The sequence below is a fragment of the Cynara cardunculus genome, assembly GCF_001531365.2.
Source record: "Cynara cardunculus var. scolymus isolate 2C chromosome LG 8, CcrdV1, whole genome shotgun sequence".
NCBI lineage: Eukaryota > Viridiplantae > Streptophyta > Magnoliopsida > Asterales > Asteraceae > Cynara > Cynara cardunculus.
In genome coordinates, this window is record NC_037535.1 from 5,114,731 (window position 1) to 5,141,225 (window position 26,495).

Genomic DNA, 26,495 nt, shown 5'->3' on the forward strand with positions numbered 1-26,495 from the left:
TCTCTCTCTCTATATATATAGATTAATAGTTTATTACGTTAATTAATATTTTGTATTAATTGTATATTATATTTAAATAATTAGTTTAGTTTATTAAAAATGAAAATTAATAAAAACTAAAATATGAAATAATTTTATATCTAACAAATGAAACTTAAGGGCCGTTTACCCAAATGTTTATCCGGTAAGCGTTTATCAATAGAAGTCAACACTATAATTTATTTTGATGCGTAAGATTTTAGTACATCAAAACATATCGAATGCAACAATTTATTGGGTAAGCACTTACCTGGGTAAGAATCGTCATCCTCACTTACCGGACAATACTCTCAATTTTTCTCATCGCTCTTACCAGGTAAGATATTTGGTTTTTCTCATGTTCATCCGATGAAAAATTTTATGCGTTGAACACTTACCAAGTAAGTATTTAGTAAACTGCACCTTAGTTTGCTTTTGGATGCTTACAATGAACTTCAAAATCTATTAATTAAACATTTGTGGGACGACTATCTTAACTCAAAAAAAACTAGTGTAATTTAATTTATTTTTAACATGATATTTTTAATTAAAAATTATTATTTTAATTAAAAATTATTATTTTAATTTAAACGATGTTTCGTTTAATAAATTTTTTTATAATTATTTATTAATATAAAAATAATTATAATTCTCTTAATAAAATAGTACAATAATTATTTATTAATATAAAAATAATTATAATTCTCTTAATAAAATAGTACAATATTAAATACACATATTATTTTATTATTAAGAAAAAAATTTAGTTTTTTTATATGATTGGAGTTAATTTTTTTCATGCTTAGGGCAATCATCATTTTTAGTATTTTTTTTATTTTGTGATAAATTAAAATAAAATTATAATAAATAAAAATAAAAATAGGGAGAATTATTTAAAAATGGAATAATTTGGTACAATTTAACAGTAGCAGATATAAATAGAATAGAGAGGCCTATATCTCAGGTCCCTTTGTCTCTCTCCTCCGCGTGTTACCAGATCGTCTGTCCCTTTCTCTTTCATCTTCAATCTCATCACGTTGTCACCCATAAATCTCTACTCTCTGCAACAATTCTCACACAAACAAACGGAGCAATGGCGGGAAACGACTGGATTAACAGTTACTTAGAGGCAATTCTGGATGTAGGACCTGGACTTGACGATGCTAAGTCGTCGCTGCTCCTCCGTGAGAGGGGCCGTTTCAGTCCCACTCGCTACTTCGTCGATAACGTTATCGGTTTTGATGAAACTGATCTTCATCGCTCTTGGGTTAAGGCAAGTGTTGTCAGTTAATTTATGAATATATATATGTAAGTACTTGTTTTGTATCTATATATGTTGATGGATCAAATGAATCAAATCACGGGGTGTGTATTTTTATACTGCATCTGTGTATTGCTCTGATTTTCTTCTTCTTTTTTGATGAAAATGAAATTGATGATCATGTTGTGTATATACAGGCACAAGCAACGAGGAGTCCTCAAGAGAGGAACACTAGACTTGAGAATATGTGTTGGAGGATTTGGAATTTGGCTCGCCAGAAAAAGCAGGTTTTTATTTTTAAAGTTTATATTCTTTCTGTTCTTAATTATAGATTTCTATAAAAACAGATGTAGATTAAGTTGGTGGTTTTACCTGAGAATTGGCGAGAAGAAGAAGCATAATTTGAATGAAGATTTGATGACTGATGTAGTTGGTAATTGGTTAAAAGAAATATTTACTGAACATATAAACAATCCATGAACCGATTTTGCTTTATGATATTGAGAAAAATTCATATAGAATAATATCTGTTTGGATTGATCAACTTTTTTACTTTAACTGGAAAAAAAGGAGCTTAATTTGAAACCTAAATTTATTAGCCTTTCTATGAAATTGGTAGGTTTCATGAAGAATATATGAAGAATATGTGATTTATGATGTTAAAATGCATTTTTATGTATGACATCTTCTTAGGAAATGGCTCTGCTTTATGGTGGATTGTAAGGTTCAATGTAGATTAGGATGACTAATATGTTTACAACTGTGTTCAGATGTGTTTCATTTGCTTACATTTGAGTTCCTTCATGGCTGTATCGAATTGTTGTGTACTTTGTTCAAAATTTTGAGAAAAGGTGGTGTCTTTAGGGATTTAATATGCTTGTAGGTTGATGTAATTATCATACATGGATATTGTATTATAAGTGCTTAGAAATCATCATCCACCAATTAATATGTAGGGCGTATGCTATTGCAGTACACCTTTGTTGATGTTCTTATTTTTGTTTGTTAGCTTGAGGGTGAGGAAGCTCAAAGAATGACCAAACGCCGCCTTGAGCGTGAACGGGGTCGCAAAGAAGCTGTGGCTGATATGTCAGAAGACTTGTCGGAGGGGGAAAGAGGAGATACCATCAGTGATGTTTCTGTTCATGGTGATAGCCACAGAGGTCGTTTGCCCAGGATTAGCTCTACAGATGCAATGGAGGCATGGGCTAATCAACAGAAGGGGAAAAAGTTGTACCTTGTACTGATAAGGTATAATATCCCTATTAACTGTTGACATTAAATCGCAAGTAAATACATGATTAGTTGATGTTCTCATAATGGGTATCAAATTTAAACCGCTCAGAATATATGAGAGAAATATCAGCCGTAAAAGGATATATAGTGATCAATAATGTATTTATTTTTTCTTTTAGAATCTGTCGACAGCATGTGAATTGGAACATGCATTTAAGATAGAAAACTACTACTTGCAGCAAAACAAGCCATCTATCATGAAAAATGGTCAATTTTGTTTCTAAAACCATGATTGTCTAATTTGAATTCTCATACAAAAGTGATATGTAAAACATTAATGTAGTTATAGCAAATTAATAAGGTATGGCCTATTCAAAGAAAAGGGGAAACTAAAAGATTCTGATCTTAGTTTATGCATGTAATTTTAGCATTAAGACTACACAACGATCATTAAAGATGTGTTTGTGTGTTTGCAAAATCATTCTCCTAGAGATTGTTTTAAGTATTGTGTTAGGGTGTTAAAAATAGGTAATGTATCGCATAGGACTTTATGTAAAGAAAGATCGTCTTACCTGCATCATTACAAGCCCATAGATAGATTTTAATAAAATTTGCTATCAACCCTGTATGTAGCCGCTACATATCCTAACCACCTATAACTTGAATGGCTTGACGATCCTATGCAATACACATGTAACTGATGTTGTATAGAGGTAAGATTTTGAGTGATTAGCATTTAAAAACATCGTAATTGGCATTTCTAAACGATCAACATACTTGCTAAGATGCAATAGAAGGAAAAAATCGAGTTGGCAGATAACGATGGAGGAAGCACTATAGTTGGCCAAAAAGTTGCCAGAATACATTCCATTTGGCAATTGCAGTGCTGTGTTTGCTATTTACATTCAACTTGGAGTGTTCTTTTATTTCATTCAGAAATTTTGCACGAATGTTGGTTGTTTAGAAACCAAGCGTGAAGTACAATGGCTAATGCTAATCACTCTGAAAACCTTTTGGTTAAAACAACCTTTAGAAGTTTGCTTGCTTTGAAATTCTTAGAAACAAAAGCAAATTTCAGCTTGTATAATGAAATACGATTAAAAAAACTATTGTTAAAGTATGATTTTTGGTGACAAGGTCCAAAAGGTTTGCACAAGCTTAATCCATGAACAAGAATCATGTCAAACAAGTGATCACATTCTGCACTTCCCATTGTATAGTTTGTTGACAATCTTTATAATCTCTTGAAAATTAAATTTCTTACAGCCTTCATGGTCTAATACGTGGCGAAAATATGGAGCTTGGGCGTGATTCTGACACAGGTGGTCAGGTATGTTTATGTTGGTGGACTTTAGAATTTGATGATTTCTATCTATCCTTTTGTTTCTTGTCGCTGATTTGGAGTAATTCAAATACTTTGGCGATAATTTTGTTATTAAATTGTGGTTATATAGGTGAAGTATGTTGTGGAACTTGCAAGGGCTTTAGCGTCAATGCCAGGTGTCTACCGAGTTGATTTACTTACTAGGCAAGTAGCATCCCCTGAAGTAGACTGGAGTTATGGTGAACCAACAGAGATGCTCTCTCCACATAATTCCGATGGTTTGACTGAAGAAATAGGCGAGAGTAGTGGTGCATATATAATTCGTATTCCATTTGGTCCAAAAGATAAATATATTCCCAAAGAACTCCTATGGCCTCATATCCCAGAATTTGTTGATGGTGCACTTGGCCACATAATACAAATGTCAAAAGTCTTGGGTGAGCAAGTTGGTGGCGGTCACCCAGTGTGGCCAGTAGCTATCCATGGTCATTATGCAGATGCTGGTGACTCGGCTGCTCTTCTGTCTGGTGCTCTAAATGTACCCATGCTCTTCACTGGTCACTCGCTAGGGCGAGATAAGTTGGAACAACTTTTAAGGCAAGGCAGATTATCTAAAGAAGAAATCAACGATACTTACAAAATAATGCGTAGGATAGAGGCTGAGGAGTTGACCCTTGATGCCTCTGAGGTAGTCATAACCAGCACCAGACAGGAAATAGAGGAACAGTGGCGGTTGTACAATGGTTTTGACCCAGTGTTGGAGCGCAAACTTCGAGCTAGGATCAGACGTAACGTGAGCTGTTACGGCAGGTTCATGCCTCGCATGGTTGTAAGTGCCAGCACATGCTTCTGTTTTTGCAGATCTTATGTGCCTCTTTGTGGTTAAAATATCTGCAGTTTTTTGCTGGTTTTATATATATAACTTATTCTTTCTATAATAGGAGAAAATAATTTTCTTCTGATTATATAACTTATTTCTATGTCGGGTAGACTTGTTAACATTCGTCAACTATCTCTATACAGAAGATAAATGACCTTTTAGTTCAATAACAATTTTTATAGGATGCTCGTTATGGTTCATCATGCTGCAACCTGACAACTATATTATCGTTCAGTGGAGTCTTACTGTCTTAGATATTGTTATCAAACGTTCTAAACTTTACAATCTTTATTATAACGCCAGTATTTGTGCATATGTTACTCTGCTGTGTTCCCTTTGGTTGTAGAATTAACCACTTCAGTTATTGGCAGGTAATTCCTCCTGGGATGGAGTTCAATCATATTATTCCACATGATGGTGATATGGATGGTGAAGCAGAAGGAACAGAAGATCGTCAAGCTTCTCCAGACCCGCCTATTTGGGCAGAGGTTTATGTCATTTCTGATTTGGCTTGTTTTAGACTTTAGACTGAGAGCAATCTGGAAGTGTAAAACTCATGAGATTCTTCATCTTCTTGTTATGCAGATAATGCGGTTCTTTACCAACCCCCGCAAGCCTATGATACTTGCACTTGCTAGGCCAGATCCTAAAAAGAACCTTACAACTTTGGTCAAAGCATTTGGGGAGTGTCGTCCATTACGGGAGCTTGCCAATCTTGTATGTCGGAGTTCTCCTAATATGTATGGGTTTTTCTTAGTGATTTGATCGGTTTCTTCTTTGGTGTTACAACTTTTTCTTGAATTTTACAGACATTAATAATGGGAAACCGAGATAACATTGATGAGATGTCAAGCACCAGTGCTTCCATGCTTCTTTCAATTATTAAGATGATCGATAAGTATGATCTTTATGGTCAAGTGGCATATCCGAAACATCATAAGCAGAACGAGGTTCCTGACATCTACAGTTTAGCAGCAAAGACCAAGGTAAAGTTATAAAGATATGATATGGTATATATTGATAATCCATAAAATTTATATGGTTACATGCACGTATGTACATACGTTATATGTTTGTGTATATGTATATGTACAAGTACATGAGAAGTAATAGGAAACCACTTGTGCATTCTAACCATATATTTTGAGATATAAATCTTGTTTATTACTTCTTTTGGCAGGGTGTTTTCATCAATCCGGCGTTCATAGAGCCATTTGGGCTCACTTTGATTGAGGTTATCTTCTGATATATTTAGCAATTATGTTATCGAGTTGTTATACTACTAGCATAATTCATTGAATTTTGTTGAACAGGCTGCAGCTCATGGGTTACCGATGGTTGCCACAAAAAATGGAGGTCCAGTGGACATACACCGTGTAAGTTGTATTTGTTTCATTAAATGTCATTTTCGTAGTTAATTGAAATGACCTGCAATTGACTCTGTTACCGTCGCAGGTACTTGACAACGGTTTACTTGTTGATCCCCATGATGAGAAGTCCGTTGCTGATGCCTTGTTAAAGCTCGTGGCAGATAAGCAACTTTGGTCAAAATGCAGGTCAAACGGTTTGAGAAACATTCACCTATTCTCGTGGACCGAGCATTGCAAAACTTATCTCTCACGGATAGCAAGTTGCAAACCAAGGCAACCAGGGTGGCTAAAAAACGATGACGATGATGAAAATTCAGAATCCGAATCACCAAGTGATTCTTTAAGAGATATGCAGGATATATCACTGAATTTGAAGCTCTCCATGGATGGTGATAAAGGAAATGTTTTTAGCTCGTTTGACTCTGAAGATCGAAAGAGTAAATTAGAGAATGCCGTTATGTCGTATTCGAAAGGTGTTGTGAAAGGAGAAAAATCCGACCAAGCCAAGTTTCCGGCATTGAGAAGGAGGAAGCATATTTTTGTAGTTGCAGTTGATGCTGATGATATTGGAGGTCTTTTCGAAAACGTTAGGAAGATATTTGAGGCCGTAGATAAGGAGAGGAGCGAAGGTTCCATAGGATTTATATTGGCGACATCGTTACAGATGGCAGAAGTTCATTCTTTTTTGGTCTCAAAAGGCTTAAATCCATCTGAATTCGATGCTTTCATTTGCAACAGTGGGGCTGATCTCTACTACACGTCTTCCCATTCCGAAGATAACCCCTTTGTATTCGACCTGTATTACCATTCACATATTGAATACCGATGGGGTGGTGAAGGGCTGAGGAAGACTCTAGTCCGATGGGCGTCTTCTATTATCGACAAGAAGGCGCAGAATAAAAACGAAGAGCATGTTGTTACAGAAGATGAAGCAGTTTCAACCAACTATTGTTATGCTTTCAAAGTTCACAATCCAGCACTGGTAACTTCATCTATTCCCAAGTTATCTCTTTGTTTATTACAAATCTTGATAGCATTGGTTTTTGTCCACAATATTCTATGTTTTGTTGTTATTGAAGATATTTTTCAAGTTAAATTAATAGTCAAACATTTTGTTTGACTAACTAATACAGTAAATATCGCAAATAAATGCTAGGCTTTGGGGCTCCACCCCATAGGTCACCAGTTCGAGTCTCTTTAGGACTACCGGCGATTTTCCTGGAAGTTATCTTTAGGACCACCGAGGATTATCCTGACTGTTATCTTTAGGGCAAATGGTGATTTTACTGGCTGTTATCTTTAGGGTCACCGGAATTTTTCTGGCTGTAATCTTTAGAACCCCATAAATTAGTAGAGGTGTGCTCAAGCGGCCGGGACACCCATGGTTAGCAAAAAAGGAAACATCTTATAAACTATTTGGAGGATGCATGTTGCTAGAGAAGTCTGTTAGATTAAGTATTGAATTCATATTTCTTCTTTTACTTTCATTGTTGTAGGTTCCTCCGGCAAAGGAACTCCGGAAGTTGATGAGAATTCATGCACTCCGTTGTCACGTTATTTATTGCCAGAATGGGAGGAAGATAAACGTCATCCCAGTGTTGGCGTCTCGTTCCCAATCCCTCAGGTGAGTTATACATTTTCCATTCACTATATATATATATATATATATATATATATATATAAACACATATGGGCTCTTATGATATATATATATATATATATATATATATATATATAAACACACATATGGGCTCTTATGATTTATGGGATAACCAACTTACATCAAGAATGCAACATCAATCCATATAGAGTTGTGTTTGTCTGCTACCATCAATACAATGTTTTGATGCTACTGATTGTGGACAGTCTCTGAAATTTTCGTAATTTTGTTATTATTGAATGTTAATTTAGAAATTTGAAAAACAATAAACATTTAACATGTCCTTTTAGGTTATTTTATATTGTCATCTAGTTTAGTTTACCAAACATGACTAGTTTGTCAGCTAGTTTGCCAAACATAGCCTGAGCATAATTTTAAGAGAAAGCCCCGTCCAATAGTTCAGATAGTTAACCGCTCATTCAATTGATGTTTATTATACTTTCTTCAGAAAGTCGACTCATGAATGCTTAGAGTTTTACGACACAATATGCCTTTTCAGGTACCTATATCTCCGATGGGGTATGGACTTGTCAAAGGTTGTGGTTTTCATCGGCGAAAGTGGAGATACCGATTACGAAGGGTTTCTTGGTGGTGTTCATAAGTCTGTTATACTGAAAGGAGTTAGTAACAACCAACTTCATGCCAACAGAATCTACCCACTCTCCGACGTCATGCCGACAGACAACCCTAACGTTATTCAGACACCCGAAGCGTTCACCAGCGCTCACATTCGCACATCATTGGCAAAACTCGGAGTTCTCAAAGAATAAAAACCGTTGCAATATTCACATATGAATAGGAAAACTGAGAAAAAGTCGAATGACCAGGTGATGTGTTTCCTGTTGTTTTTGTTCAAATTTTCAATATGCTTTAACATGAACTCCGGTTTATAAAACTACAAGAAACTTATATTGTACAGCGGTCCAAAGGTAGTCGTTTTTTGGAAGCTAGAACGGCCAAATCTCGAGCAATAAAGCTATTGTGACTTGTACCTTATACATTGAAAGTTATACCTTGTTTTGGATTTGGTCATTCCAATTTTGCAAGTCGTAAATGTGTTATATATATATTTTCGTAACCATGGTCACCCACGCCAATTTTGCTTGTACCTTAACTGATCCCTGAAGATAACAGCCAAGAAAACCTCCTATATACCCCGTGTATAGTCAAGATTTTGGTCAAAATGTATTGTTTGACCTTGAGAGAGTAAGGAGCCATTTACCAAATGTTTGTCTGGGTAAGCGCTTACCAAGTTACATTACCTTACCTGAAGAATATGGTAAGGACCAAGAACTTACCCGGTAAGAGCGAGACAAGAACCAAGAGTCTTACCCGGTAAGTGAGGGACACGACTCTTACTAGGGTAAACGCTTACCGGGTAAATTATTGCATATGATGTCGTTTTGGTGGATTTAAAATCTTACCCGCTAAGTAAATAATAGTGTTAAATTTTACCGGTAAACACCTAGTCATAAGGTATCGATATTGGAAGCTAAGTTTGAGGTTGCTTGAGGGAAAGGAAGTAGTGGTAGATCTTGAAACCAAATGGTGTAAAGATGGGTCATCTATTTCCCACCTACAAATTGGGTTTTCTTTCCTTTTAGTGATTGACTTAACACATATTATATGGCATAGAATATGGTTTAATAAATCATTTAATTATGTTTTAAGACACAGAAAGATATGAGAATTTATTTTTTTAATTGGTATGATTTTTGCTGATCATCAATAGATCTTGTAACTATTATTGATGTGAATGTTAAGTTGTCTCGTTGTATTGTAAGAGGATGGATCAATGAGAATGATACATATTTAGAAAAGTGAGTCGATAATTCTAGGTCAATCATTTTATTAAATAATGTCTTAAATAGAATTTTCTTAAAAATTGTTCAAGACAACATGTGTCATTTGTTGTATATAGATTATATATGAAAATTCATTTATTTAAATTAAGATTATTTAATAGATTTAATTAAAGTATTTATTTATGATTTTTTTAATAATTTTTGTGATTTAAACATGGTTAATTTTTGTTTTTTTACAACATTTATAATAAATGTGATTAAGTTTTCTATTTAAAATATATTTTTTAAGCAGTTTATTTAAGAATCTTTTTCATTTTTTGTTTAAAATCATATGTGATATTCACAATTAATCGACGTTTTTTGAATCGCATTAAATACACTTATTTTAAATACATTAAATATACATTTTTAAATAAAAAATTAAATCATATTAAAATCATAAATATAGTAAAAGTAGAATTTTGAGTAAATATCTTAAATAACTTATATAATTGAATTATTTTTACACTTTTATTTGTTTATTTCTAAAATTAATCATTGAAGGTATTATTTAGGAGGCGTTTGGTTCGCAGATTCTGGAGAAATCTGATGGAATTGAAATATTGAATTTTATTGACCAAATTACATTCCCTCGTTTGCTTCATTCTTTTTCACAAAAAGAATTTTCAAAATCCTACAAATTTCACAAATAAAGAAATTTAACATTCCTTAGCAACTACATGATATTTTGATAGAATGAAATCTCTATCTTCATTATACCAAATATGTTCTTAACCTAATATATTCTAATCTCATAAAACTCAATATGATCATCGTCGACCACCTCCGACCACTATTGATCTGAACCACGCTGACCACCACCATCGATTACCATCAATCTGAACCACTGCCGATCACCACCACGGATCTGAACCACCGGCGACAACCACCGATCTGAACCACCGTTGACCACCACCACCGACTACCACCAATCTGAACCACCGCCGACCACCACCGATCTAAACTATCGATCAAAACCACCGCCGACCACTACCAATCTAAACCACCATCGGACACCGCCGATCTGAGCCATCACTGGTCTGATTCACTGTCAAACTGAACCACTGCCGATAACCGCCATTTAAACCACCATGGACCACCACCGATCTGAACCACCGTCGACCACCGTCGATTTAGTAATGTCGTTTGGCTTATGATTATATTTAGGTTGTGTATTTTATATTGTTTTACATATTAAATAATTATTTTATTTAAGTATTTTTAGTTTTAAAAAAAAAATTAAAAAGGGCATTTTGGTCATTTACTAATATTTTATTCCAATTCTAAAGCTACATTCTGTGAACCAAACAGACAGATTCCAATTCCTTAACAGATTATATTCTAGTGTCTGTCAACCAAACAGGTGGTCAAACCTGACAACATTGCATTCCAATTCCTTCAAAGTCAAATTCATTTAATAGATTTCATTCCATCCAAAAACATTCTGTAAACCAAACGCCACCTTACTAAAATGATTGGTGCAAAATTATTCTCTTATTCTTTTAAATATATATAATTCTCATTGATCATCTCTTTATATTGTAATTCTTGATTAAGTAGAAGATGTTACACAACTTAACCAATGTCATGTAAAGGATCGTTTACCAAACACTTACCCGGTAAGTGCTTATCAAGTTATATTACTTTATAGATGAATATGATAAGAACCAATAATCTTACCTAGTAAGAGCATATATAAGGACCTAGAGTCTTACCCGGTAAGTGAAGACGACGACTCTTACCACGGTTAACGCTTACCGGGTAAATTATTGTATACGATATCGTTTCATGGACTAAAATCTTACCTGACAAGTAAATGATAGTTTTGAATTTTGCCGATAAATTATTACCAGGGTAAGTGTTTGGTAAACGACCTCTAAATCGAAAATTTCTTTACAAGGTAAAATAGGTATGCAATAAAATATCTTTTACATTTAATAAAATATCATTTTTCTCTCATAAATATTTTTATATCAAGAAAACAAAATAAAATATATTCTGTCTTCCATAGTAATTGTTTTTGGAGAGTTCTCTAAATTTAAAAAAAATTATATATTTTTTTATATTTTCTCTATTTTAAAGGATCTGTTGGTATAATTTCTGTATATTTATATTGATGTTTGATGTGATTTGACAGGAAATTTTGTTATATCATAAAATAATAAATATACATGTGCAATTCAAGCCTTTAAGGAAGTCTAATAAACCAGAATTAGAAGTAGGTCAACTTCCAAACCTAAATTCTATTTATAGTCAACCATTTATGCCATCATCATTTTGTAAGGGTGTTTTTTTTCTTCAAATTGCTATTTATTATTATAATAATTATTATGATATTTTATTTTTAAATACGTTACTGAAAAACCTGTATACGTGAAAACGACAGAAGTTGGTTTATAGATTTTCTTTTCGTTCGTTTTTAATTTAAAACCTGTTGTGATTCATTAAATAACGAGAATATCATTTAATAAAAAATCTCGATGTACGAGTTATTTAATGAAGCTCAGACGATCTAACGCTTTTGTTTGGTCTTTTTTGGTGTACTCTCGGGTCTTTCTTGAACTGACGTGGCCTACATGCATGTAAGGACACGAGTCATTTGAACGTACGTTGTATACGTAAGATTCTTGTAGTTTAGACTATTTGTTTGGTTTTTTTTTAAATTAAATGTTTAATTTAAAATGTTACTTCACACCAAATTCAAGATAAGAATCAAGGTTCATATACAAAAACTCATATGACCTTAAGTTCTTACAAGACACTACATTTTTTGCTTACTGGTTGTGTATTCGCAATGTGGCGGGAGCCATGAATTTTAATGATTTTGAAGTTTCACTGGTTTTATTAGAGAATATTTAATGACGATATAAGTTACAATTGCTCTTTACATATTAATACAATTTGAATAAATAAGAGTTCTGGTTCCATTTACAGTCTATCAATGAAAAAAATTATATGACAGTTTAATATCCAACATATTTAAACGATTCCACAAATGTGTTCGATTTACACAAAGAGCAAAGAATCAAGAGATCGAGAGCGAGAGCGAGACCGAGAGTTTTAGAGCAGTTGAATGAGATAACTATTAATAAGTCATGGTGAATGTCAGTCTTAATCTCACCTTGGGGGATGGGGAGAAGACATAGAGATATGAGAAGGTGAAGACATGAGTGAAATGTGTCAAAAGTATATTGGGAACATGAAAAGAAAAAGTAATAATGTGCATTATGAGTTGTTTTTAAGACTTTGTGTATAAATATATAATACTTTATGCATTAAAAATTGTTTTTAAGACTTTTAATAAATATGGTTTATAAGGTAGTATAGATAAAAACCTCCCAATGAAAAATTGTATATTACAATATAAGTTTGAATTGTAACTCAAAATCAAAACTGTTTCACAAATATTCAGTAAGGGGCCGTTTACCAAACGCTTACCCGGTAAGTACTTACCGGGTAATTTTGCTCACCAGATGAACATGACAAGGGCCAAAAATATACCCGGTAAGAGCGATGATAAAGATGGAGAACTTTATCCGGTAAGTGAGGATGACGACTCTTACTCGGGTAAACGTTTACCAGGTAAATTGTTGTATAAGATACGTTTTAATATACTACAATCTTACCCAACAAAATAAATTATAGTGTTGACTCCTACCGTTAAACACTTATCAGTAAGCATTTAAGTAAACGACCCTTAAGACATTGAGTAATGATCTGAATAAATGTTGATTTCTCCTAACATTTAGCTGAATAAGAGCTTAATTGAATCCAAAAAAAAACTAGAAAGCAAGAAAATAAAAAAATATTTGCATAATTTGAATTTGACAGCTTTGTTTCCTTTTTAGACATGTAAATCATTACAGCTCTCATGTTTGAAGTTGACTTTGACCCTTCAAAAACAGGTGCCATTGTTGAAAAAAACACTGATGACCTAATTATTATACATCTTAAATTGTCACTTTAGAAAATAAAATCAATAACTGATAATTTTGCAAATAACCCGATTCAACTACGTATTTGAAATAATATTAACGCTACTTTGAAGCCAAGATTTGTGAGAATCATCTTAAAGAAGTTAGACATGTGATCTTTTGTGTTTAGGTTTTTTGATATCCAATAGTAAACATTTGATATTTTGTGTTTATGTCTTTTGGTACACAATTTGAAACATTTGAATGCTGGTAAACATTTCAACTTTTGTGTTGGTAAACATGATGTTTGAAACTTTTGATTTATGAATGTGAGTTTTTAATTAATATTTATTTTAGATATTTTTTTTGTGTTTTTAAATAATATTTGTTAATATTTATATTGATTATTTAGTAAAAAAAAACACTAAACAGTTCACTGGGGTAAATTGATCATTTTAATCAGTTCTATCATGTTCTGTCCAAATGCTAAACAACTATCACGTCATGTTTTGTCTACGTACCAAACACACCCTAATGGTACACACCCTAATGACTCTTTTGGTATGAATGAATATTTTTGAGAGATTTGAAATTAAAAAATTTGAATATTTATTTAAAGTTCGTTTGGTTTTTGATGAATTTGGATTTTATGGAGGGATTGGGATTAGACTTAGATTTGGAATATAATTAAATTTTATAAAAATAAAATAATAAAATTTATAAATACGATTCAAATTATCTTTTATTAAATAACTTATTATAAATTAAATGTTTTCAACATATTTTAAAATATTATTACAAATAAATATGATAATACCAGCTATCCTACAGGGTTTCTAGATATCATTTATGTGGGCTTCTAATTCTAGATTTTATTTTAAGGCTGTTTGTGTACCTATTAATAGTTTCATTAAGAAGCAATATTTGAATCACTAAGAGTTGAATCTTGTTTGATAAAAAATATGTTTTCTAATGGTTCTAAAACCCTTTGATTATTTTGTATCTTGTGCCTCCCTCAACTATCCAACGCCCTAATTTCATTGTGAACAATTAGCAAATAATTATATTTTATTTTGCAGTACATGTAAGAGGCTTTTAATCATTCTGACCATTTAATTATTCTGTACTAAATCATTCAGTAACTGTTAAACAGTAAATAATTTAAAAAAGGAAAGCAGTTGTTTTTCTAAAACGAATAGAAAAAAATTTATTATGTATTTTTCAAAATAAAATAATTAATGCATTTTAATTCAATATTGTTGGTAGTTTTCTTGAATCTTGTTGTCAGCAGTTGTTCCAAACTGCCTTAAATACATACCCCCATCTTCTTCTCTCGCCACACTCACAAACTTTCCTTCCATAAATCGATTTGATTCCACTTTTGAATTGGAATTCAGTCTACATTTCGATTTGGGTTTTACGTGTTCAAAGAAACTATGGAAGAAAGTGAACACGGGTCTGTTAGGATGCGGAAATCTAAAGAGACGATGAACATCGGTGATCAAATTTCACACGAAAAACCCCATTTCATTCGTAGCTCAAATAAGAAGAAGAAGACGACGAATCAGAAGATCCAGACTGAGTTTCCATTATTGAGATATGAAGAATTGCCAGAGTACATGAAGGATAACGAGTTTATTCTGAATCATTACAGAGCTAATTGGCCTCTGAAACAAGCCCTTTTTAGCTTATTTCATTGGCACAATGAAACCCTAAACGTATGGACGTAAGTAATCTCTCTCTCTTCCAGAATTATTTATTTCCAAAATTTGGGTTTCTTTTTCATGATTCCCGATGTTGTGAGCTCAAAACTATTGCTAATTTAAATCATAATTTGTGGGTATGTTATGAATTGCATCTCTGTTTAGTTTGGGGACATGAATATGATCAAAATTTTGCTGAAAGGATGATTCAATGGGTTTGAATTGATGCTGTAAGAACTGCTATGGCTATGGATTCTTGATTCACATCAAGTGGGAGCTTAAAACATTTTGTTTCATTATTTGTGAAGAATCTGTTGATTGCATCTCTGTTTAGTCTATGGAGTTTAAGATTTGCCATAATAATACTCTGATGATTGATGAACATAAAGGGGTTTCTTGATTACTTGTGTATTAACTATTATTGGCTTTTTTTTATTTGTTCTTATGCAGACACTTGATTGGATTCATTGTTTTCTTGGGATTAACTATTGCAAACTTGATGCATGTTCCTCAAGTCTCTGATTTCCTCAATATATTATCATGGTATGTGCAGCTTCCATCTTTTGTCTATAATTTACTCTTAACTGAATTCAATCATCTGGTCACTTTATTACTGTAAGAATATGTAAAACCCCACTAAATTACTCTAGCCAAAAGAGCCCTTGAGAAGAGAATACAGGGTCCAACATATATAGACCGGGACTCTTAACACGTCTCCTCCAATTGAGGCTAGATGGGCATGGACCTTGTCTTTGATACCATGTGAGAATACTTGGAATCCCATTAGATTACTTTATAAAAGAGCCATTGAGTGCCAAGTCCGAGTGGTAGACCTTGGCTCTGAATACCATGTGAGAATAGAATATGTGGAACCCCATTAGACTATTCTCCAAAAGAGCCCAAAGCCTTACAAGAAAAGTGAGGTTCCAACGTATATCAAGAAGAAATGATCCAAATGTGAGACTCTAAGAGTTACCATGGTAGATATCTTGAGCAAGCTGCAAATTGTATAGCAAATGAAAATTTGATGTTCTTGAAGATTTGTGGTTGTATATTGGTATCTATCATGGTTTAAGCTTTGATTTTATTCAATTTTGCAGGTCTTTTCCATTAAATCCAGGTGCAAACGCTTCAAATAATTCAATAATGGTAAGTAGTTGAATAACCAATGAAACAATTTCTGGGTTTGACTTATCTTGGTCAAATGAGCCTTATTTCTTGATTCAAAATATTTGTGGATTTGAATAAAATAGTGGGAAATAAGAGTACCATGTTAAATGTTACAACTTAGGTTACCAACCACAGTATTTGGAAATTTCAGAAAATGTAATTAAATTATCAAATTTTGATCAGAAAGATAAATCCATTCGACTGTGAAAGTCAAGAAATGCTTTCTGTTTTCTTCTAAATGCATGAAGTTATTTCAGGATACACCAAAACTCATAGACTTTTAGAAGGGATCACCACTAGATATGGACATAGCACCGCCACTAATGGCGGCCACRCGGTGGCYATTYTTTGTATTCTTGGYCGRATCAATGTTCTGCCTCCTCTCCAGCACCACCTGCCACCTCTTCGGCTGCCATTCCCACCGCCTAAACCTCCAACTTCTCCAACTGGATTATATCGGCATTGCAGTCATGATCATCACCTCCTTCTTCCCACCAATCTACTACATCTTCCAATGTGATCCCCTTTCGCAATTCATCTACCTCGGTGGGGTCACCGTCATGGGTGTTTTTACGATCATAACCCTGCTATCACCAGCGCTCTCTAGTGGCAAGTTTCGTTCTTTTCGTGCTTTCCTGTTCATGGCAATGGGGCTTTTTGGGTTAATACCCGCGATTCACGCCATCATCTTGAACTGGCACGAGCCACAGAGGAACTCGACTTTGGTTTATGAATCTGTCATGGCAGCTTCGTATTTGATTGGTACTATGTTTTACATTTGCCGGATACCAGAAAGATGGAAGCCTGGTTGGTTTGATTTGGCTGGTCATAGCCACCAAATCTTTCATTGTTTTGTGATTATGGGTGCATTGGCTCATTATGGTGCAGCCCTTGTGTTTCTTGATATGCGGGGTGGAGTCAGTTGCGAGTAAATAAAATTCAAATACATAGCTTAAAACATTATTTATTGTATGAAATGTATTCTTTTTATATATTTTATTGTAAATTTATTCTATGTTTTCATTATTATATTATTGTGGCCAAGTGAATAGAGAGATTATTTCATCTCATTTTGTATATGCTAAAGATCGTAACCCTAAAAAGATAGGTTTTAAAGATGATATGGAACGAATTAAATGGTTAAACAAGTCATCCATGAAGTAGTGGGAACATAAATTGCCTATCGGTGAACATGTCGATATCAAATGAGTGTAATTTATAATAGACACGTTCTCTAAAGACTCGATGGCTATTTATAAATAAGAATCGAACATAATTGACAAATAGCTTTCAATAATTTGGCTTGTACGTTTTGAGGGATTAATATTTAAGGTATTTAATGAATATAAATTGTACATTTGATATTGTCTATGATGATCCGAACGAAGGTTAAACCTATTGATTCAACGAATGCCCACAAATCACTTCTTATAAAGCTTGTTGATTTGATATTTAGGCTTAAATTTGAATCCATAGCAAACCTGAAATTTGAAACTGAGATTTAAAAGAGACGATAGGTCAATTATAAAACTCCAAACAAAAAATGGAAAATAGCAAAAAACACAAAGGTGTCCTCAAACATGTGTAAACGACTTTTTTGGTATAAAAAAACCGCATGCCTTGAATCAGTGAATCAAAATTTCGTGTGTGAAAACCAAAGGAACAAAATGCACTCATGCCTCTCCCACATCAAGTTGAACGCCAGACTGCATAAGTAGCTTGGTTCATCTTTATTCCATTTCACGTACATACGTCTGAGGATCCCGAAGGGGTACTAATTAACAACCGAGTCCATATTTAAATTGAACCTCTCCCTCTCCTTACAGTCAAGCGATTGACTTTCTGGGAGGAGACGTAGGTGATAGGAAATCAAAATTTTCTTAAGTGTGGGAACGTTGTGATAAAATGTTAATAGATGTTAGAACAAGTTAAAATAAATGAACAAAACTTAATATGAATATGTTAAAGTGGTTAGCATGCTTTAACAACTGCTTCTTACGTTTCTTACAAAAATATTGATATGGCAAGAAAGCTTCAAATGATTGTTACCGATTTCGAATCTGAAAGAGTAATCCGACCATGAGATGGAGATAAAGGTATCGCTTGGTTTGATTCTGGTTCGAAGAACACCTCCATCCCAGATCCGATTTTTGGGTTCGATGCATAAGGGGAAAGGGGAGAAAGTTTATCTTAACAAGATTTAATCTCTAAACAACTATAGATTCACGCATATCCCCGACAATGAAGCCAAACACTTGATGCGTCTAGATATTATATCTCTACAATACTAAGTGGTAACACATGCAAGTATACACGTGTCAACACTAACTCCTTTCAAGTAATAAAATGGTAAAAACCAAGTATCGTATTCCATAATGAAGGTATCATAAGTTGCAAGATCTCGAGTTGAAAGACTAACTGTTTGAAGAAATTGTTTTGGGTTGAGTTATCACTACTAGAAATAACGGAATAAAAAAGTAGCTTGAGTGTAAGACTTTTGGTAAGACATAAACATAAATTCCAGTAGACCATTGTTGTATAAATGCTATAGTAAAGAGTTAGCGATACCTAAGAAAACGTGCATAATTGCACTATTGATTAGCTTTCAACCAACATATCTCTATGCAGTATCAGAATTAGTGGTAGTGTCAAATGATGACCTCAAAATATATGAATCAACAAATCTCTTTGTTTAAAATCACTCTTCCGAGTAGATAACTCATATCATCCAAGTTGGTGTGTGTTACACTTTAAGACTTTTGCAAGAAACATGTCGAGAGTTAATCAATTTGAAAAACATAGATAAAAAATTTATTTGTCAGCAACTCTTCCAAATCTATTTCTCATATCATTCAAATTGACGTACATTCAAGTAGCTTATTACTAAGACCAAGACACTTTAACACTTTTCAAAGTGATTAACTTGTCAATAAGTGTCTTTGGTTTTGTAAAATTTGAAATGAAATAATGGAACATCATTATTACGGAACGATGTTCACTTTCATTTGGTTTAAAATCTCACCATTTGTCTCATACCAAAGATAAAACATTTAGCTATTCATAACGGAAATAAATTACAAAAGAATGTAAAGATACAAAATAAATACATAAAAGTAAATGACGGAAATTAAATGACTGAATGTAAAGAGGCAACTTTTAAGAGGTTACTTTCCCCTCTCAAGTCACTTTCAACTTCTCTCTCCTCTTCCACATATATAATGGAGTTTGGATAAACAACTTAACGCTTACTTGGAACATTGGAGCAGCAGTTGAAAATAGTTCTTCATTATAATCTTGTATTTCATTTGGTTAGAGCTTAGTTGTAATTTATTGTCTAGTATTTTCACTTATGTACCATTGTGGCGATCAGTATGGCCACAATGACTAGCTTTATCTTCATGCAATTTATCTTTAAGTATTTCTTCTCTTTTACTATGTCTTTTCTTTCAAGCAAGAGCTAAACTTCCCTTGGGTGTGGGGTTTAAGTTAAACCTAAGAGGTAATATGTAATATTTGGGTATTACTGCTTTTTGCTAACTTCTCCATTTAGTCATTCAAGTTGAAGATTTAACTTAACGTGAATAAGCGATCACTTGAATGTGTTAATATTAGATCTTTGATCCAAAGATCGGCGGATTCGAAATACTACTCAAATGATGAAAGGAGGTTTGGGAAAATCTTTAACAATCACATAGAGATATGGGTTTTGCATAACTTTCACTAAGGTTCCAGATGTTGATCGAGTTGTTCGAGTTGCATAACTTTCTCTAAGGTTCGAACTCAGATTTTTTAGATCTACTTAATAAAGTTGGCAAACCGAAATTTTTCCGTTTTTGCCACTTTATGACTAACTCGTGGCCACATTCCAGCATTGTTTACTTTTGAGAGAAAAAGATCGTGAAGGGTTATCGTGTGGCTGGTTCTTTTAACCATATAGTTACTACTGTACTCTTAGGGAAAAGCTTGCTTTTGTACTCACGCTTTCTTTATATGTTAGTTAATATTAAAGATCACTAAATCACTCCAAAAACAATAACTTCTATAAAACCCAACTTTGCATCGGAAGTTTGTAGAAATTTCAGATTCTAAGTAAAACCACTCCTTGTGGATACAATCTTGGTATTTTACCATTATATTACTTGAAGGTGAACATAGTAGTTAGTGTGCATTTGCATCACTATTGTGCCACATTTGTGGATTTTTTTTTGCTATCACTAATTACTTATTAACTATATGTTTCACGGTGTGCACACTTTCCATAAGACAACATTCATAGAATGAAAGATATATTTTGCAGACACACTAAGTATGGACGTTTTAAATGGTGATATCACAATATGCATACCCACGTGGTGTAACTATATTATAAATGGATATCACGGTGTGCACAAGTATGGAAAGTCAACTAATAATCACAATATGTAACACCCCTATTTCTATCATAACTATTGCGTGGTAACAATAGACAATGAGGGTTGTTGATAGGTGTTAATTTATTAACTATATTACATTATTTTCTTAATCATTTTTCTTTGTTTTATTTGCCCATTAGTGTCTAAATTAAGTCGTTTTAATTCATTTTATGTAATTTCTTGCTTTTATATATATTAGTAGTATTATGTCACAATCTTATGTTATTTTGCCAATTATGCAGATCTTTAAGGTTTCTGGCCAGTCCTGTAGAAGTTCTATAGGAGTATTTTGCTAGAATGGTACTGCAGAAGTCCTATAGGAGCAAGCAATGGGTTGCACTTTTTCTTTTGGGCTGAAACCGTGGGCTGGAATGATGAAGCTGCAGATTTAAGGCTTGGGCCTTAGGCTAGCTTATTTTATAAGCCTTCTTTTGTACTTTCAACCTATATTCTAGTATAAGTTTTAATCTCCTTATAAATAGGAGTTGTTCCGTAGAATAAAATACTTACACTTAACATTTGGGTTTAATATTTTCTCTCTAGTCTTTTATCTAGATTTCGGCTTCCTTGTTTCAACAAGAATTGAAATTGTTAAGATGTTATTTTGTTCTCAAGCATTAATCTAAGTTCAAGTATTCAAGTTCATTTCTTCTGATAAAATATTGAGAATTCAATATATACAACACTCATATTACAAGTTTTTAGCTAGATTCTTTTCCTTTTATCCCTATCTTGAGTCACTTTCTTGCTCCATTTTTTTCTTTATTAATTATGGAGTTAAAAATGTGATTTACTTGTTTCTACACGATTTGAAGTCTAATATGGAAAAATGTTGGATTATTTGGTGCTATAACATTCATGCAGCAGGGATCTGATGCTTTTTGGCTTTGTGAAGGACTTATTGGGATAAGCTGTTGAATTTTTTTATTTCTAGAAACTCTGGAACTGAAGACTTGTTATGATTAAATATTGTTAAACTTTTGTTAACATCATGTCACAATCTAGTTTCTCAAATTGTACCTTATGTTAACTTTTGATGGCTTTGTCCATTAGATAATCTTTGTCTTTTTGTGCCATATTTTTGTATAAATAGGGGGGGGGGGGGTTGGGTTCTTCTATTTTAATCACCCCAAATCAGTTCCTAAACTGATTTCTCTATCTAAACTTTGAAGAAATTTAAGTTTCGTAATTACTTTTAAGATTGTTCTTTTTATTTCCGTCATTTACTTTCTGCTATTTACATTAAGTCATTCACTTTCCGTAATTTATATTTATGTCTTTATTTTCTGCTATTTACTTTACTTATTATTTACTTTCTGCTATGAGTAGCTAATTTCATAGCTTGAGTGTGAGACAAAGGGTGATATTTTAAACAAAAAGAAAGTAGATGTTGTTTTGCAATAATGGCGTTCTACTATTTCATTCAATTTTTATAAAAACCAATGACACTTCTTGACAAGTTGATCACTTTGAAAGTGTTAAAGTATCATGGTCTTAGAGATAAGCCATCAAATGCACATTAACTTGAATGATATGAGAAGTAGACTTAAAAAAATTGTCGACAAGAGGATTTGTCATTTATATCTTTCAAACTAATTAATTCTCGACAGGTTGATCACTTGTTAAAGTGTGGTAGATTCAGAGATGAACCTACTTAGAACACACACCAACTTGAATGATATGAGAATCGACTCGAGAGAGTGATGTTTTACAAAGAGATTTGTTTATTCATATATATTTGAGAACACCATTCATTTTGTTCGGATACCACATAGAGATATGAATTGAAAGCTATAATATAGTGCAATGGTGGAAGTCCGAGATGAATACCCTTAAAATAGAAGGTGGAACTAGTCATGGCTGACTACTTATTGTAGCATCCTTACAGCATTGTCTGATGGAATTTGTGTTTATATCTCCCACAACTCTTATACCCATGCTACCTTTATTTATTATGTTATTTGCATTTATTAACTCAACTTCAAACCAAAGTCTTTAAATTCATCGTCTAAAATCATCTATTTCATTATAGTTTTATTAGACTTATGTTACAATCTCTGTAGACGATAAACCAGTATTTTACCACTTTATTACTTGGAAAGACGATATTGGACCATATTGTATACTTGTTTTGTGATTCATTTCATTTGTCTAAAGGTGTGTAAAATATCCTACTATCTTCCTTTCATACTTGCAATTTCCAAAAGCTTTTTAATTTTAGTTACAAAGGGGAATTAATCGATTATTGTTGCAATACATTGGATTTCATTCTTTGTGGCTCACAATTAATTTCCTTAGATAAAAATTTGTTTTCCAAGTGTTTCCAAGTATTTTCTCACTTTTAGTTTTGCAAGTTTCGTCGCTTAGAGTGCAAGCTTCTTTAATTTCTTCTTTGCAGGTATTTATTTTTTACTTTATGTCATCTCTTTTAGAGTAATTTACATTTCCTTGCATTTTAGTATTTTACTTTCAGTCTTTTACTTTATGCAATTTATTTTTTCGTACTTTACTTTTCTACAATTTACATTCCAGCAATTTAATTTCAATTATTTATATTATTGTATTTTAACTTTCAGTACTTTAATTTTCAGTATTTTAATTTCCAGTAATTTGAAATTTGCAATTTACTTTTCCGCATCAGTTATTTACTTTTCAGTCTTTACATCATTCGCGAGAAGAAACTGAGCAATGATGGGCTAAACGCCTTAGGTTGGGGTGTAAGAGAAAATTAAGACCAAAGTCGATGTGAAAGTACAGAGGTGTCTTATTAGCATTATAGTCTAACTATTTGATTCAGGTTATTCACATTTCATTGAAGATTACATTAAAATTAATTGACAACTAATTTTATGTATGAAAATGTATTAACTTTCAGAGTTGAGATAAATAAGAAAACTTGAGGTAATAGGAGAAGACTATAAAAGACTTTAGTGTCTGACAAGTACTATGCTCCTACGGTGTAGAATGATAACACTGTGCTGTGCTAGGATTCACGACGTCTAACATAAATGATATCGTATCAATAGCATGTTGGCATGTGTGTACTCTTAAGAGGCAGTTTGATCTAATAGTTGATACTGTGACACAGTTCTATAACATCATCTTGTGGTTTTATAAACTGTAACATGAGTGCTATGTCTTATTTCAACTGGATCACTTGTTTTGTGTCTTAACCAACATTTGCATCATGTGTTTCCTTTTACAATTGATATTTTTTTAGTTGCTAATCAAACCTCCCAAATTTAGATAAAACAAATCCCTCGAATTTGTCATATGAAATTAGTTTTTAAAGACTGGACTTTTGAAGAACTTTACAAAGCTTTCTCTGTTGGAAACGATATATGATACTTATACCATTATTACTTGTTACAAGACGATAGTAGTTCAGATGTGTATACTTGCACTAAGTTTTATTTCTGTGTTGAAATCTGAGGTTACATAAACCGAACGAGCAGTTGTATAACGTAGTAACAACAAACATCATATAGCAAGTAACATAAGTATATGTAATGCCTTTATTTCTACCATGACCACATACACCATTTTCTCCAGAAAAGCATACATTTAGAAACAAACTCCTCAATCTCCACCATCATTATACTACCAAAGCGATGGAAGTCTTAACATTGCTTGCAGTACATAAAACTACTTCGAAACCATAGTTCTTCACACACCGAATTAAGGTATAATCCAACCAATATTCAAGTACGTAATCTAAAGAAACATTGTTCTATAGACAAAATAATGACAAGCATGTCTAGACCTTACTCTTCCTTTTGTCTATCGCCGACAATCTTACTTTTGAGATGCACATGATTAGTAAGCTAAATAGCTCAACGAGTTCCATTGTCTTCGTATACACAATATCACATACTTTATACCTAAACCTTGTTGATCTCCTCTACATGCACCCATGTATGTCTGCAATGCCAATATCCTAATTGGTAATCTCATACACATACTAAAACACCATTTTGTGCAAAACTCCAATAACCGGCTCCTTATCATCCTAGTGTGATTTAGAAACAAATAAACATATAACATACTTAGGGGTTGCTTGTTTATCTTTTAATAGTTCCATTAAGAGGCAATCTCTGAATCGTTAAGAGGTGAATCTTGTTTGGTAAAAAGAAGGTTGTATCTTAATGGTTCTAAAACCCTCTGAATGATTTTGTATCATGGATCTCCCTTAACCATTAAGAGCCCTAATTTCATTGTAAACAATTGCCAAACAATTATATTTCATTTTGCATTATATCATGAGAGCCTCTTAATCATTCTAACAACTTAATCATTCTGCACCAAACCATTCAGCAATTGCCAAACAAACCCTTAGCATCATAAATAACATCATATGCACGTCATCAACTGATATTACATAAACATGTATTAAACCACACCTTTCCAAATAACATGCTAAACACCACTCGGTATATACGTATATGTAGGCCTTACCTTTATCTATATGAATAAAAAGACTCATTTAATAGACATCTTAGATGTAGAAAGAAGTTAAAGGACCTCCACTTTTTAGGTAATATGAATCTTGGAATAAAAAATCATTTTAATTTCAATAAAAATCCTAAGAAAAATAAAAAATTAAATTGTAATTCCCAAAACGTACTGCGACTTCTTTGCCTTGATTTATGCCCATTGGATCTCCAACCATGAGATCGAAGTTTATTGACTAAATGGAAGTCAACAAAAATGACAAATTAATTTCATCAATTTTTTAATTAATATTTTTCTCCATTTACAAAGAAGTGTCAAATCCTTTGCTAATTTGCTACTCAAAATGCAGAAATTCATGAATTAAATAAAAATATCTTAATTAAAAAATTACATAAATTAAGGGATCGTTTGTCAAACTCTTACTCGGATAAGACTTACCACGTCACATTAACTTACTGGATGAATATAGTAAGGACAAAAAATCTTACCCGGCAAGAGGGAGACAAGGACCGAGAGTCTTACCTGATAAGCGAGGGCGACGACTCTTACCATGCTAAGCGCTTGCTGGGTAATTGTTGCAAACGATGTGGTTTTAGTGGACTAAAGTCTTACCCGGTAAATAAGTGGTAGTGTTAAATTTTACCGGTAAGCGATTACCGGGTAAGTGTTTGGTAAACGGTCCCTAACTTTGTTGTTGGATAAATATGTTCTATTTTCAATGCTTTTTGTATATTTTCTTGTTACTTTTCGTTGCCTAAAAATACATATACGAGCTTGGGTGACAAGACCCAGATACTAAAAAATACGTATACGTTGTTGGCCTGACCTTGAAAGCATTAGGTCTGAAAAAAGATTCCGAAGATAACTGAACTCACGTACATGACCATGCATATAGGGTTCATGCCCGATGGACGTTTATAATTAGTTTAATTAAAACTTAGAATATCTTTAAACACGTACATACATACATACATACATACATGCATGCATGCATGCATGCATGCATGCATGCATACATACATACATACATATATATATATATATATAAAAGTTACGAAACCGAAGACTAAAAATGCAACCATTGCACACTTATTCACTTTTGCCTCTACAATTGTAGGTAATCACCGAGTTACTTGTGTCGTACCAAAATACAAGAAATCTTTAGGTTTGATTTCATATATATGCTATCAGTTTATATCTTCTACAGAGTATTAAAGTTCCATTACTTTAAATATATGTGACGATAAGCTC

General features: G+C 33.0%; 1 protein-coding gene and 1 pseudogene across 1 annotated transcript; both read left to right on the top strand.

Moving 5' to 3' along the window:
• The first annotated feature begins 1,020 nt into the window (after positions 1-1,020).
• Positions 1,021-8,691, top strand: LOC112516508 (probable sucrose-phosphate synthase 1). Its single transcript, XM_025123582.1, has 13 exons — positions 1,021-1,291; positions 1,477-1,566; positions 2,289-2,530; positions 3,782-3,845; positions 3,970-4,668; positions 5,091-5,207; positions 5,305-5,436; positions 5,529-5,705; positions 5,900-5,953; positions 6,033-6,095; positions 6,175-7,071; positions 7,586-7,713; positions 8,249-8,691. Exons 1-13 carry the CDS (start codon positions 1,112-1,114, stop codon positions 8,517-8,519), a joined length of 3,114 nt encoding a protein of 1,037 aa, XP_024979350.1. The 5' UTR covers positions 1,021-1,111; the 3' UTR covers positions 8,520-8,691.
• A 6,099-nt stretch (positions 8,692-14,790) lies between these two features.
• On the top strand, positions 14,791-17,449 carry LOC112516859 (annotated as a pseudogene).
• The last annotated feature ends 9,046 nt before the right edge of the window (positions 17,450-26,495 follow it).

Bases quoted from the DNA above. Each gene is read 5' to 3' on its own strand.
- LOC112516508 (XM_025123582.1), top strand. From the start codon at position 1,112: ATGGCGGGAAACGACTGGATTAACAGTTACTTAGAGGCAATTCTGGAT. The intron at 1,292-1,476 runs GCAAGTGTTGTC...GTGTATATACAG, and splicing joins TTCATCGCTCTTGGGTTAAG to GCACAAGCAACGAGGAGTCC. The intron at 5,208-5,304 runs GTTTATGTCATT...CTTGTTATGCAG, and splicing joins ACCCGCCTATTTGGGCAGAG to ATAATGCGGTTCTTTACCAA.